General features: G+C 37.7%; 1 protein-coding gene across 2 annotated transcripts in view; it reads right to left on the bottom strand.

Moving 5' to 3' along the window:
• The window catches only part of Prkg1 (protein kinase, cGMP-dependent, type I), a 1,159,533-nt gene that overhangs the window by 300,916 nt on the left and 842,413 nt on the right, over positions 1-16,204 (bottom strand). For both annotated transcript variants that reach the window (XM_005385906.2, XM_005385905.2), the window contains exon 5: positions 8,629-8,692. In XM_005385906.2, the coding sequence (XP_005385963.1) occupies positions 8,629-8,692 (64 nt within the window). The remainder of the gene's footprint in view (positions 1-8,628; positions 8,693-16,204) is intronic.

The raw sequence follows: 16,204 nt of genomic DNA, 5'->3' as shown, positions 1-16,204 counted from the left end.
TATTTCATTTATGAGTATGGTCTCGAGTTGCATCCATTTACCTACAAAAGTCTCCAGTTTATACTTCTGTATTGGCTGAGTAGGACTCCACTATATAAAAAGACCATAACTTTTTTGTCCATTCCTCAGTTGATAGGCATCTAATCTGTTTTATAAACTAAAACTGGTTTCTCTAGCAAACCAAATTTGTAGTCTCTAAAATAATCTGAGATATATCCAGTTTTAGATTGAATAAGATATGAGATGAGAAGAACATACTCTGGTGACAATGGAGCTAAAAAATTAGAGTCAAGTAAACTCAACCTGTTTTATAAAACACAATCTAGGAAAATATTAGAATGACTGTTCTTGGTCTTGATAGGTCTTTCACCAAGAAGCTGTATATTGGTGAGAATACTTAACATCTCTATATTAGTTGGCTTTCCACTGCTTTTTTTTTTTTTTTGGTTTTTCTCCGGTACCGGGAACCGAACTCACGACCTTGCACTTGCCAGGCAGGCGCTTTGCCGCTGAGCTAAATCCCCAGCCCTCCACTGCTATAACAAAATACATGAAATAATTAACTTATAAAGAGAAAAGTTTCTTTGGCTCACTATTCTAGAAGTTTTGGTCAAACATCCGGTTGCAGCTCTTGGCACCTCTGACAAGGCAGCTCTTCACAGCAGGAACACACTGTTGAGCGAACTGCTCACTTTGTGAGCCAGAAAGCAAAAACGAAGAGGGAGGGGCTGGGGGTCTGACAGTCCTTTCTAGAGCCCACCCCTCATGACCTAGGATCTTCCCTGAGGCCCCACTTCTCACATGTTCCACCACCTCCCAAGAGTACCACTTCAGGGCACAGAACCATGCTCCATGGGCCTGTGGGAGATCTCATCCAAACCAAACCAGGGACTGAAGAAAACTTTTATTAGTTTCCAAAAAAAGGAGCAATTGATTCAGTGTGCACAGGAAATAGTTCTACTTTGTGAAAGAAAGAAAAGAGCCCTAAACTGCTATATAAGGAATAAAGGGATGAGTTCCTGTTTCATAATCTCATTGAGGAGGAACATACAGACAGGTACATCCATGCTGGGAAACACAGAGACCCAGAAGGAAGCCTGGGATGGACAGGCAATGGCAGAAATGATCCATAAAGGCTTCTCTTTCCACTTCAACAACAAGATGCACCAAATAATGCAGCACACATTTGTCCTCTTGTAACCTGTTGTCTCAGTCATTTACACTATCATGTTGTCGACCACTCTTTCTGTCTAGTTACACTGCATGTCTCTCTATTTCTAATTCCACTGTCCAAATTTTTAAGCTTTTATCTTTTATGCTGGGAAGGTTTCACAACTAATATGAAAAATGAAATAATACATAAGAATGTGAATCCACACACAAACCTCTCACCTTCATCTAGGTTATTGCGCAGTTGCCTTATAATTGGCCTGTCCATTTGTTATCTATTCTTATCATAATACCCCCCAAAATATCAAAACATAATTCAAGGCAATTATCACTTTACTACTAACAATGCTAAACTTTTTCCCATTGTGATTATATAAAAAGCCCTTCTCATGACAGGAAACCCTGTGACCCAATCTTTCCTGGTTTTCAGTAACCTTTTCTTACCCCACCTCTGCCACCTACAATTTTTCTGCTCTTTAAGGAAAGCAAACTCATTCCTACTCTAAGACTGTATAATATATTCTCTTCCCTCTCCCTAGTAAAAATGGCATCCCACGCCTTCTTTTAGAGCATGGCTTAAATATTACATTCTTTTAGTAATGCTGTATTGAACTATTTAGCATAAACCTGCCTAAATTTGGCCTAAGGTTTCCGTGCATAAATGAAGTGCAGTCTAACTTGATGTATAATGGTCTGTAACCTAAACTGAAATATACTGTTATAACAAGAACCTGACTCTAAACAAATCGCAGCAGCAGAACTTCCAGCCAATCAGAGGATAACAGCTGCCAAAATATGACTAAATAATGTAAATGGTACTTTGGCTAATCAGGTTGCTTCTGTATGTCACTTCCCTTTTTGTGGCTATAAATAGTTTGTACACAATAAAAACGGTTGCTTATTCTGAGCCACATTTGTCTAGACTGCTGCCTGATTCCTGAACTATTTGCTTAAATAAACTCTGCTAAATTTTTCTTTCACCAGCAACTTTAATGTTGCTTTATCACGTACTGGTATTTTTCTTATTATCATTTGTACCCTCCACTAGGATATATGGTATCAGGGAGCCAGGCTCTGGATCCCCAAGGCCCGGAAAAATTCCTGGTACTTGGCAAGCACTGCACATATATTTGTGAAATAAAGCTGTAAACTTTGTTGAAGGCCATAATCATACTCCTTTCCCGTCAAAGTAATTTGAGATTCTGATTTCTTCTTATAATCTTTGTGGAGAAGCAGCATAATTATAATGCAAGCACACTTCCCTTTAATATTAGGTGACATTAGCATTGCTTTTGTTCTTCTACATTGGCTTCACTTATCTGATATGTAATTTCAGCTAGTTTCTCATTGTGCTTGTTTATTCAACTTGAATTAAGCGCTTTGTTTTCACTTGGTAGTATATTTATGTCTCCTTTGTATTTCCTGCATTTACTTCATTTTTATGTCCTAAAAGCAAATATGTGCTTACTAAATCATCCATTTTCATTTTCAGTCATCACTGCTATAGATTGTGCTATTGCTCATACATTGTAAGCATAAATTAAAACATCTTGTGATTAGAAAATCTGACATGAAATACTGAACTATTTCTATGGTCAGAATTATTTATAGTCTTATGGTTATTGTTACACAAAACAGCATATGCTTTCACAGCTGTGAAAAAGAAAGAAAATGATTAAAGGATTTCATGGATTCCAGTTTTTTTAAGGGGGCTGATTGTGGCTAATGAATTTGTGTTTAGTTTGACTTATTTTAAAAGACATACGTACACGGACAGGGTCATAAGAGAGTTCTTCAGCACAGTCTACAAAAACTGGCAAAAAGCAAAAGACCAACTGGGAAAGGCAGTTTTATATTTACAAAGGTTTCAGGTCAGTACATTCAAAGAGAAAGATAGCCAATGCTTTTCCTTATGAATTTTTTTTATACTTGAACATAGAAATCAAATGCAACAATGTTCTGCTTCACTTTGTGGTCACAGATGAAGGAGACCAATATATCACAGGAAAGCTGACTTCAATAAGCCTCAAACTAAGAATTTGTGAATGGATCACAGAATTATTTGTGTAGCTAGTACCCAAAGAATAGAGACATTTTCAGTATCTTTTCAGTTCAGTTATAGAAAAAATCTAAAAATTCTCCAACTGAAGGAGATCAAAATCCAGTGATGCTATGGACTCCCACTGGCCTTTGAGCATTCCAGGACTCCTCTTTTCGCCCAGTTTAAATTCCACAGTCAGCCATTATTATTGTTCTTTCCCATGCATCCTCAACTCCCTATTCCCCCCTCAACTACTCTTCTTCTTTTGCCAGGAGAACAATCCAGGTTAAATTAATTCTTTACATATCTGACATCTGGAACCATGAAAACAGAGCTTGAGAAACAATCCTACGGGCTAGTAGCCAAGATGGGCTTAAACTTCCCCTCAATTTGGCTAAATTTTGTAGAGCTTTCCCAACTCGGGGTTCCAGTGTCCCTTTTCTAAGAGGAGTTACTTTAAAGATGAAAAAGAAAAAATCTGTTGTACATAGCATGTGGGATGCCACCTTCCTGTACTCCCAGCTAGTGTAGATGCTAGGGCAGGTAGATTGCAAGTTCAAGGTCAGCCTCAGCAATTTAGCTTGACCCTGTCTCAAAACAAAATAAAGGGCTGAAGGGTATAACTCAGGGGTAAAGCGCCCCAGTGTTTCATCTCCAGTTGCAGAATAAAATTATAACTTCTTAATCTGCCACTTTGAGATGTAACGTTCTCCTAGAATTGTCTTTTTCAAGGACCTGGGAGTCATTCCCATGAAAATCTAACCACAGAAGGTGACAGCCTCCTTTCCTTCCAATCTGCATGGAACACAGGAGTCTAACTACCATGAGGGACGATGAGCAAAGGCAGATGGCCTTCCTAACTCCCCAGTGGACTACCCTTCTAGAAGCATTCCTCCAATAATTTTCCACCAGCTCATCCCAGTGCTTTAATACCCTCCCACTGTTCTTTCCAAGGAGTTAAATTCAACCTCTTCTCCCTAGTGCAAAAGTTTTGAATAAAACTCTCCCTTGCCTGTTTGTTTAACTTAGACTGTGAATTGCTAACATCAGATGGGGACTTGATGACACCCGGCCAGGACATTTCATTTCTTTAGTCCCTCTGCTCTTTGTACCTTTTCCTTCTTAAATCACTCATTCCTCTACCCATTACCATTCTCAGTGGATGCCCTTGCTCTGAATGGCGCTGGAAAACAGATAGTATTCCCACAGGCTGTCCACAGCCCCAGTCGCTCCAGCAGCTCATGTCTCCACTTGGCCAGATGCTCTGTCCCGCCCCCTCCCGTTCTCCCGAGTACTGAAGAGTCGGCCCACTTGTGTCTATGCAAGAGGCCGCAAGCACAACCCCCTGTGTGGGCTTCTACGGTCTTTCCTGCTCCACTGGCCCCACCTTCCCCTTCTCACCGACCAAACCAATTTCTCTCCTTGCCTTTTCTACAAAATTCACACCGAAGTTTTGCTAACTCTTCTTAAAACCACTTCCCTTAAATTTTAAGGCACAAGGGCCAGGGATATAGCTCAGCTACAAGCACCTGCCTGGCAAGCACAAGGTCCTGAGTTCGACTCCCGGTGCAAAAAAAAAAAAATTCAAGCCACCAAATGCTTTTGGTTTTTCCCGAATTTCACAAGCTTTCACCGGTTCCTCTTCATTCCCATTCTCTTACATTGAAAATACTAAAGATCGATCAAGGCTTTGTTGTATACTTTCCTATTCATTCATTCATTCATTTTCTTTTATCTGCATAGCTCTCCCTTCCACCTTATACTACAAGAAACATACACATGTCCAATTTGCAATTTTGTAATGTCTCTTAGCAAAATGTACTTATACGTGCATATATTTTAAGTTTGTAGTAAACAATATTTCAGTAACTACATTTTTGCTTGTTTTCTCTGAACACTGTTTTGAAGCTCTGTTCTTGCTATTATATCACTGTTAGCTGCCACCTGCCTCAGTGTTCTGCCAAGTCTCCATCCACATTTGACCCACCAGAATGACCCCCAGGCAGTCCACGGCTCCCTGCCCTTCATGCTCCTGAGTGGAGGACACCTCCTACTTGCCAGATACACCATACCTTATGCTTTCCCAGCATCCTACCTCTCTGCCATTGTTGTCTCTTTATCCCAATGCATCCCACCCAAACTCTTCTCCGTTTCAATTAATAACAGCCCCATCCTTCCCATTACCCATGCACTAAACCTTGGGGTATCGTCTGCTCCTTTCTTTGTCTACTTCCCCTCATATATTTCAATAGTAAAGCTTCTCAGTTTCACCATCAGGATAAATAAAAACCTGACTACTTTTCAATTTCCTTTTACCACCGTGAAAAATGCCACCATCATTTCCCTCTGGATTGTTACAACAGCCTCCTTAATTATTTCCCAACTGAGCAGTCGCAGTACTGTAATCTTGTCAAAAATGGAAGCCAAATAATCTCATTCTTCTATTTAGACTTGCCTAATGGCTTCCACTTCACTCTAAGGAAAGGCCACAGGAACCTCAGGGCACAGGCTCCGCAGCTCCTGTACCACTTGAGATACGCCTTGCCCTTGAGGTAAGACAGAAGAAATAAAGAGACAAGGAAATTCAAGTTTTTCCCCTTAATACCTTAAAACTTTTAGTCATATCCCTGCCGGCTTAACTCTGCACATAGGCATGTTAATCACTTAAAGAGTACCTGTATCACAGGGTTTGTTAGCCCTAAATGTACAGACTCTGTCTCCTTTTCAAGACCCAGGACACCTAGATAAGGGTAACTGAAGTAATTTTCTGGATTTGCAGGGACTCCGATTGCCAGCATTTATAAGCTTTCAATCCAGATACCCTTGGAGCATAGCCTAGAAGCCTCTAGCTATTGTCTTAAACCTGTAATCAACTCAAGTTCCAGGAAAAGCACACCAACCCATGATGTCATCCCTCCTAAGTAAGAACAGTCGTCTCCTAAGAACCAAATTTTCTCTCAAGCTGTAAGGATTCCTCCAGAGGTAAGGAACTGTGAAACCAGAATAGAAATAATCAATTGGACCCTGGCGCACCTCAGCCAATCCCTACAGGATGGCCTTACTGTCTCATAAGTGGGGCAGTTTAAACATCTCTCTCAGTGAGAGCCCCCTCCAGCTGTTCATGCCAGAGGTCTTTCCCTCCTCTTCCTCTAGCTCTGCCTCATAAATCTGCCAATGCCTCTCACAAAGTATTCTGAAACTGTTCTCTGTGATAAGAGACCACGTACCTACTATGCATCATGAGTGGAGGTTTCATCTCGTCTTTGAGGGAACTCTTAGAACCCCATCTGGTGCTACCATGACCTCTTCCCCTGACTCCCTCTGAAGGACCACTTGGCCACTGCACTCCCCAATCACTCTAACCCGGGATGTCTTGCATGGTCTTTGCTTGCCCAGCACACCCACACCTCTTCTTTCAATTAGCAGTTCTAATTATGCAGACTAATAGCTCAGACTGCACTGATTTTCCTGCTTAAATTCTTTTCTTTAGTATTTATCTCTATTGAACAGAGATAAATGATCCTTAAAAGTTACTACTTTCTATTTTTTTCATTCCTCGGTGTGCGTTGCTGAGGATTGAAGCCAAGGCCTCATGCATAGAGACATGTGCTCCATCCCTGTACGACAACTCTAGGCCTCAAATTGCTGAATCTCTTTACTATCTTCTCTCTGGCTCTACCTAAGTAACGTACACCCCATTAAGACGGGAGTTTTGTTTTTTCATTGCTGCATACCAAGAGCTTGAGAGAGTTTTAGAATATAGTAAGCATTCAGCAAATAATTATAGAATTGACAAGAAAAAAACAACATGAAGTCTGAATTCTAAGGAGATGATAAGGGAAATTAATCTGAAAATAAGATTCAATTGGGCAAGCATATTACTAAATCACCCTTTGCTTCAGGGCTGGCTATTTGTATCTCATTTTACTGTTATTTACTCAATTAAGCTTTCTTTAACAATATGTCTCAGTGTTGATTAATCTGATCCTGTCCCTATTTCTTTCCTTCTAGGCTTACAAGGTTAAGAGGATGAAAATAAAACATCTCACTCCACCTACTGGACCCTCAAGATACCGTCTCCAGGTACCTTCTGCATTCTGGTTACCATATCCTTTTGCCATTTTTACCCATTTGGTTCCATCTAGTTTGCAAAAGTCCTTCATGTAGACAACTCCCACATACTCTGCAGACACAGCTCACTGTATCTCTCAGAATCTTTCCATCAAAGCCCAGACTATGAAATTCCCTTCCTTTATGGTCTTTGTAATTCATATTTTACTTATTGGCTCATACAATTCCAATTTTTTAAGCACTGGTTATTATGAATCTTCCTTTGTAGAATGTAAATACTAGGAGGCATGATTGTACCATTCTATTTACTGCTACATCTCAGGCCCCTAATTATAGCTGACCCCTAATTATGGCGCCTAATTTTGTGAACATTGTCTGAATAAATGAAAAAAAAAAAAAATGAATGTACTTGACCTGTCCTATTTTCCTCGCCTGTGTTTCCTGATGGTCATGATTTTGCCTGATTTACTGACCACTCTTCTAAATTTCTGAATTTATTCTTTGCTGAGTATGAGTCATATCAACTGTGCCTTCCATGTTTCCTGCTTGAGCAAGGATATTCTGCTTAGGCTGACAGTTTTGCCTTCAAAGATATTTTCTTGATTCCCATCAACCTATGTATGCTTCCTCAACAAAATGGAACGATATGTTTTTATCTTTTCAACAACAAAAGAAACCTTATGTACTCGATACCTTGAAAAGAAGTTTTGTCAGTCAAACTTGTCTCCTTAAACTGGTATGGATCTCATGAATTTAGGTAGAAGAAATTCCTTCTGCTACTGCTCAGTTAGGGATCTCAGTGAGGGAGCCTATAAATGAGGAGTCTAATGAATGAATAGCATTGTTTTGCCTCTTTCTCAAAATTGGGCTTCATGGACTCAGAGGGGAAAAAAAAACTAACATTCTATATTCAAGCATGAAACAATGCATGTAAAATGCACTCACATGCTAGCAAACTATGTATCCAACTGCTAATTTCTGTTGTGAATTCACTAATCTGCAGCTTAAAGTGGTAATAACTATAAATTTACTTTATATTAATTGAAATAAGAGAAAAATATTACATCTCCTACACTTAGAAGTCACGGTAACATTGTATTTACTTCAACAGAAAGTTTTCTTCCCTCTCTAGTCAGGTTGATTTGCCAATTTCTAGCTCTGTATAAGTTCCAGGTTTGCTAAACTGTTTTCCAGTTGAAGCCAAATATACAGCTCACCCCAGAGCTTCAAAAACAAACTGAAAAGGTCTTTCTGAAGTTTGTGACTTGTCATCACACAGCTGTGAAAGAAGCCAGGCTAGCAGGCTGGGTCCTGTACCAAAATGTTGAAAGGCTAAAAACAATTACCTCCTCGAGGACATCCGCGAGCTTGCTAAGGATCTCTTCAGGAAGGCTCTGGAATGTTGGAACGCTGAAAAACAAAACAGAGAATAATGCTGAACACATGAGCACCACTTAATAAATAAAATGGCAATATAGCTGGATGAAAATGAAAACAACATTTCAGGACAAAGAATCTGCAAGTGAACATCAAAGCAATTACTTAAGCATGCTTTAATGTCTATGGGAAAGGTACTGTTGTAGGCAGCTGAGTTAGGTAGAAATATAGGCAGTCAGACAGGGCTGGACCCTCAAAAAAGCCAGTGTGAAAGACAAGATACCTTGCAACTGAGGGAGAGACAGGCATTTCTGCTGCGGGCCAGACCTCAAGACAAAAGATAAAGCAAATGTGTCCACAAGCTTCCCTAGGGGTGGACACCAGGGATTGATATTCTAAATAGGTACCATCACCTTGAAAAAGCCAGGAAGAGTCACTAATCCAGCCCCTTAAAGGAAAGGCCCCGGTGCTGTATTCATGCCCACTTGCTATGACTGGCTTCCCCATTTGATCCCGATTTAATCAATTTTCCTGAACAACTATACTTGCAATCTTATTGGTTGGCCATAGTTTGGTCCCACCTCATGCCCACCTTGGGAGTTCCCACATTCCCCATCTGGGACCCACTTCACCTCATGGTTTTGCTCTATAAAAGTCCCTAGAAAAGACAGATTCCTTGGCAACCCACTCAGCATCCCTTCTGTCCCTCTCTCATACAGAAGCTTTCTTTCTCTCAATAAATATATTCTGCTCTTAATCTCCATTGGTCCTAAAATTCATTCTTCAATTTAAGAGAGCACACACTCATCTCAGATGTCTTTCAGGTTGGGAGTTTCTTTCCCCTGTATCAGTGTGGTTTAAGGAAAGAGCTTGGAATTGTCGCTAACGGAGTCCAAACCATGCCCATATTTACCTACCTGTGTATACACGTCTCTGCCACAATGGACAGACAACGGCTCTCCTTATCACTGTGCTGTCACCAGATTACTTCCAGCTCCACCTCTCTATGCAGCCCCCACCCCACCCCACCCATACCCTTCTTTAGGCTATTTCCTACCCATTCTTGGACTGATGATGCATTCATATGCAAACATCATTAAACAATGTAGGAAATCTTTCCAACTTCCCCACCCCTTCCCTACCATTCCCTACCCATTCCCTACCCAAGCCAAATTCTATTATAGACTTATTAGCAATCTTCTCCTTCCCCACCCAGTATAGAATACATAACCCAAACTACAGGCATGCTAGGAAAGATCGCTTCCATAGACCTGCACCTCTACCCTTGTTAATGAGTTCTTTTATTTTTTCCTGAAGCTATACTTAGATAACTAATCAAATCAATGTTTGTTTTTGAATGTCTTCCCTACAAGAATTAAAATTCCCTAAACATAGAAACTATATCTGGCTTGGTTGCTCCACATCCTGTTTTCAGTGATTTATAAACAATATACTCAACAGCATCCGTTGATTGCAGCTATGAAAACATGAATGTGTGTGAATGCTCCATAGCACAGCGATAACAGAAAAATTCTGAGGTGTCCTAGGTTGTATTACAAAGGACTAGAAAATAGGAGAGATGGAAAGTATTGAGATGGGGGCATTAATCAGTAACAAGGCATAGTCCAAAAAGAAAACAAAGGCTATTTTGCATTTTTTTTTAATTTTCAAGAGAAACAAAAACAAAATAACAACAACCAAGACAAAAACAGAACAACACAAAAACAATAAAAAACATACAGAATTTCAAAACAAGATGATAGAAAGTTAACGATGGTTGTTGTATGCAATGAAGTCGGTCAGGTTACCAGATGTAAGAATGCAAGAGTGATCAAACAATTAAAGAGAATAAAAAATAATAAGAAAAACATTAGAAATGACAGTTTCACTAATCAAGATAATGGGGATTCAACAATGGCTGTTATACTGCCTATTGTTGTCTTCAAATTAGTTGTTCAGATTACCAGATATAATCATGAAAAATTGATCAGAAAAAAAAAATTTAAGCTGTTCCTTTTAATAGACCAATAGACATCAGCTGTACAATTATCTCAGTTAAAACCTTGAATCCCATCAAGACCAGTCACCAGGACTACCCATGATGTTTACTTTGTGAACTATAAAACACAACCAATTCAGCAGCAACAAATAATTGTCTTTAGGAATTGTCCTCCTATCACAAATCTTCTCCTGCTTTACAGTATTCTGTCCCTCTTATCTTTTGCCTATAAAGATCAGTGTTTTCCTTCCCCAAATTTCTTTTTAAGAAAAGTACTCTTAGTTCTGGTAGCTCTAGGCATTTGTCCCAGGACCTGGTTCTTTTCTTTGCTGTCTAGCATCTGTAATGGCTCAGTAAACTCTTATTTCAGAGATTTCTTAGTCTCAAGAATTGTGGTTCAACAACAATTACTAGAAGAAGTTTAGACAGGATAGAGCAAAGAACCAGACTCAGAGGACCACAGTAGGGAAAATGTGATTTTAGTTCTCATTTTCTTATCGGGTTCTCTTATTTTCCCTTTTCAAACAGCAAATGAAAATGTTGAATGATGTTGAGTAGGAAACCAATGAAATCTTTCATGTGTGAAATAATAATGATCTTAAATGAAAAACAAAACTTCTCAACATAAGGCTCCTGAAAGTGCACTGGAAAATCTAAGTAAGATACAGAATTCAATTCTCATTCAATCATATTTCAGTGCTTGAATACAAAAAAAAAGACTATAAATGAACATACACATTTAAATGTCTGATATCTGACATAGAGCATAATACCAGCTTGATTAGAATAACGCGATGAACAAAGCCATAACATACTGTTTTGGTATAAGCATGAAAGTTTGCTGTTCATTTGTCACTGTAATTTCCATTACTAAGGGTAAAGCCTATTGATGAAACCCGATAAAATCCCAAGGTTTCATGCAGAGGTGTAACAATTCACTCAGGACCATCTGCTCCTCCAGATTTACTGCTATGGTCTGAGCCACATGGGTTTTCATTTCCAGAAGGTAGCCGACTTTAGCAGCTGGACGGAACATACCACAGACAGAGACAGAAGGTAGAGGAAGCTGTTTCTATGAGTTATGTGGACTGAAAATTTTGGTTCATCATTGGTCTTTTAATGAGCTCTATTTTAGTTTCCTCTGAGATGTTAGAATGATTAGGGTCTTTCCATCCCATTGGGTATTTGCAGAAAATACAAATGACAACTGAATTTTATAACTGGATTTCTTTTTTAGGAAGGCTTGTTACTTCTATGATACAGCTTTTATTTCTACCTAGGATGTGTCTATGTCAAGCCACACTATAATATTTTCATGATCATGAGAAGCATTATCCATGAGAAAAAAGTAATATTTGATTAACCATACAATACACTAAATGAAAAAAAAACACATCAATATTTAGGACATCATCTTAAATATATTTTAAATTCATTTTTAAATTCCTCAAAACATCATGCAGCATTTCTTATTAGTAAAATGTAAAATTACCTCAAAATATTGAGCAGCATTTATTACTAATAAAAAAGTAAGGATAATTTTAAGAAAATGCATTCTATAAAATGATCACTGACAGCTAAAACTCTTTTGGACTTAATAAAATGGGAATTATTTAACAGAAAAGTAAATGCCTGCCTTCACTTTCATAAAGTGATTTAAAAACACTCCTGTAGCCATCTTTAAAATTTTAGGGTCTCTGTGGTCCAAACACTATTATGCTCGGTTATGTAACTAACTTGTTTTCTAAGGACTACCAGCCTACCAGCAGCTTGAACAATAAGAATGACACATTTAAGGATTTTCATGAAATTCTACCTATGAAATATATTAGTTGAATTTTCCAAAGTACATCAGAAGGCATTTAGACATTCAGACTAATTTGAATGTATACTAAATTAAGATAAAAGTTGTCTGATTTAGAAAACTTAAGGTAAATAATTGTGAAAAAAAAAAACTTTTTTCTTTTTTGTCTTTTTGAGACCGGGTCTTGCTATCTAGTTCAGGCTGGCCTTGAGCTCACTTTGTAGCCCAGGCTGGTCTCGAACTTGCAATGATCCTCCTGCCTCAGCCTCCCAAGTGCTGGGATTACGGACATGCACCACCACATCCAGCTTAAAGACAAACTTCTAGAGAAAATGTTTAAACATTAGAGAAAAATATTGGCACTCATATTAAAAAATAATTTATTGTAACAATTTACATTATAATTACAAATAATTTTCACAGATGTGTACTAAAATGTTTCGGACTGCTAAAGGTTTACAATAAGGCTGAAGTAAAAGAATTCACTGAAATATAATAGAAATTAGGTAAGGGTGCTATTTTTCCAATGGTTTTTCTAATTAAATAAAATAAGGACTTCAAATTTGCCATGACAGTACTAGGAGGTAAGATTTGAGTGATTTTTACTTCCCAGGAATTGGGCTAAGATCTGATGGACAATATAGAGTGTTTGTCTAAGGTCACACCGGTTAGGATTGATGAAGAAAGGATAAAGACAGCATGTAAATGACTATGGAACTGATTAACAACTCCCTGACCTACACTTTGCAGTGAGGGTACTAAAACAGTACCTTTCAGAGCAGTGCGTTATTCTTTTAGACAGTTATTAAGAAAGAAAAATCATTAATATTAATAATATTGAATTTAGCACATTCGTTTTTTTAACTTATTTATGAAAAATGTCTGATAAATTGAAAACTGAGAGAATAGTTTAAAGATCATCAATATCCATAACATTTAGAGTCATTAGTTAACATTGAACCATTTTTGCTTTATCTACTTTAACCCATCTATTTTCTATGTATGCCTATATATTAATCTATAGATAGCTATTTGAGATTACATTTTAGGTATCATGAAACTTTATCAGTAAAACTTTAGCATACATATTCTAGAAATAAATATTTTAAATAAGTAATTCTAATACCATGATCAGACACAAACTATTAACTTCATCTCACTGAATATTCTTTCTGTATTCTAATATTACTACAGTCCAAAAATATAGATTTTTTTTTCTTTTCAAACTATGTTATAGTCAAAAACTGAATACTGCTTCAGTTTTTTGTTCTAGAACAGTCTTTCCACCCTGTTTCCCTCATGACACTGACTTTTTTTTTTTTGGTACGGGGAATCGAACTCATGACCTTAAGCTTCCAGGCAAGCGCTTTTATGCCACTGAGCTACATCCCCAGCTCTGACACTGACTTTTAGAAGAGACCACAACAACAGTATTAATAGGTGTTTTATATTTTTGTCTTAGGGATTTTATTACTGGTGACCTATTGGATGAAAACAATAAGAGTTGGGCAGTGATAATTACAGAGAATTTGCTAGAAGCATGTATCCAGAAACAAATTGGGATGTATATAGAATAACAATTACATACAACAACAATTCTTAAAGTGTGACCTAAGGATGCCCCAAAGTCTTTTCATGGAGATCTTCAAAGTTAAAACAACTTTCATAGTAAGTCTAGGTTGTGATTTGCCTTGTATTGCCCTCCCCAGGTCCTCATGCTGAGTATCAAACCCGGGCCCTCATGTACACTAAGCTAGCACTCTTCCACTGAGCTATGCCCCCAGCTGTGTCTTACTCTTTCACATGTACATAGTAAATCTTTCCACGGGCTACATGACATATGATGATGTCATGAGTCTGATGGCTCATAGAACATATGCTCATATCTCTGTTTTCTAGGAAATTTTCAGGTTATAGGTTTTTAATATCAATGTGTTATTTACAGAAATTAGGCTGCTTTTGTTACTTCTTTCATATTCTTACTAGTCATTTTTCATCATGCCTGCTATTTACCTTATCATCATCCAATAAATCATTCTTTTAAAATAATGAAGTTTTCTTTGCACTTAAGTGGAAAACAAAAATAATACATTTGAAGACATTATTTTACTCTTCTAATTTTAGAAATGCATAATACTTATCTACTGAATGAAAGAAAGTTTATTATATTTTTATTGTTTTTAAGAATGGATCACTTGCTTTGAAAGAGTGAGTGGAAATCTCATAGGATTCATCCACAGCTGCCAATTGTTAGGCCAGAGGCATTTGGAAAATATAAAAATGACAGACCAGTGAATTTTCTGACTCACACATGGGAGAAATCTAGTACGAAGAAACTTAGAGACACTGTAAGAAATAAAAACATATCAATAAAAGCTATTTGTCTTTTAGAATTTTATATAATAATACTTCTGAAAAATACTATCATACAGTTAATTCCTGATGCCATTTTGAGACTACATATTCAGACTTCAAAGAAATAGAAATTAGGTATTTAAAATGAACACACAAAAAAACTTTTTAAAAGGCAAATATTTTTTGATGTGGCTTTTCAAATTTCAAATTAACAAGTCAATACAGCACCTTGTAGGTCAGATACCATATTAGATTGCCTGGAAAAGCCCACACAGTACCTAAGAGACTTTGTGGTGTTGTCTTGTTGAACGCCTGCTGGGTGCCAAGTCATTATGAAAAATCATGGCACTGCCTCTTTCCAATAATGTAGTGCCTTTCTGAATTAAAAGTTTAACTGCAACAAAAAGACCAAATTAAGATTTTTCTTGGGGAACTCTACCTTTGGGTTACACATATAAGAATAGACCTGGAAATCCAGGCATGGCTAAATTTCCTGGGGACTTTTGTTTCTTTTTTCAATAGTAGGGATTGAGCTACGTCTCAGCCCCTTTTTGTTTTGAGACAGTGTCTTGCTATCACTAAGTCGCCTTGGCTGTGCTGGACTTTTCAGTTCTCCCGTGCTGGCCTCTCAGCGCTGGGGTTACAGGCTCTCACCACCATGCCTGGCCTTGTTATTTTACGTATAATTTATTTGGTATCAGAATCAACTAATCTTCAAAGAGATCATCCCATACACAAATGTGTGGCAACAAACACAAATGGTAACTGCAGCAGTCAGGATTGCACATTTATTTTTTAAAAATTAGACTTGAATAACTTTTGGATAGTACGGTATGGTCCATCCTGGAAAAATGTGTTCCCATTTGTGCTGATTTGCATAAGTGACGGGGACCTCAGTGCATATCAAAGCTGCAGTGCCAAACTATACTCTTGTCACTGTGTTCCTAATAATCACACACTCACAGAAATGAATAAATACACACACCAGTCCCACTTTAAAATGTTTGAGCTGAAGTATTCAAAGGTACTAGTTTTATTAAATTTTAACCCTTGAGTAATTTTTTTTAATATTATGCGTTGCAAAAGGGCAAGTACACATAGAGCACTTCTTGTGGAAAGATGGTATCTGCCTCAAGGAAGATCACGTGAACGGCTGTGGGAGCTGAAATTTGAGTTAGCCACGTTTTTCATGGAACATTATTTTACTGGTGAATGGCCAATAAACTGTGGCTATTTAAATGGGTGTGTGGCAGGGATTTTTTTTTTCTAAATGAATAAAATAAGCCTGTTTGTTTGCAAAGAAAAACAATTCAAACTTTAAAATGAACAGTAAACATTCAAAAAACTTTTATCTTCTACTTTTATCTTCTAATGAAATCACTAGTGA

The sequence above is a fragment of the Chinchilla lanigera genome, unplaced genomic scaffold (genome assembly GCF_000276665.1).
Source record: "Chinchilla lanigera isolate Chin_1 unplaced genomic scaffold, ChiLan1.0 scaffold00024, whole genome shotgun sequence".
In the NCBI taxonomy this organism is placed as follows: Eukaryota; Metazoa; Chordata; class Mammalia; order Rodentia; family Chinchillidae; genus Chinchilla; species Chinchilla lanigera.
Note: the sequence above shows the minus strand (reverse complement) of the source record. Positions and strands in the feature narration are given on the sequence as shown.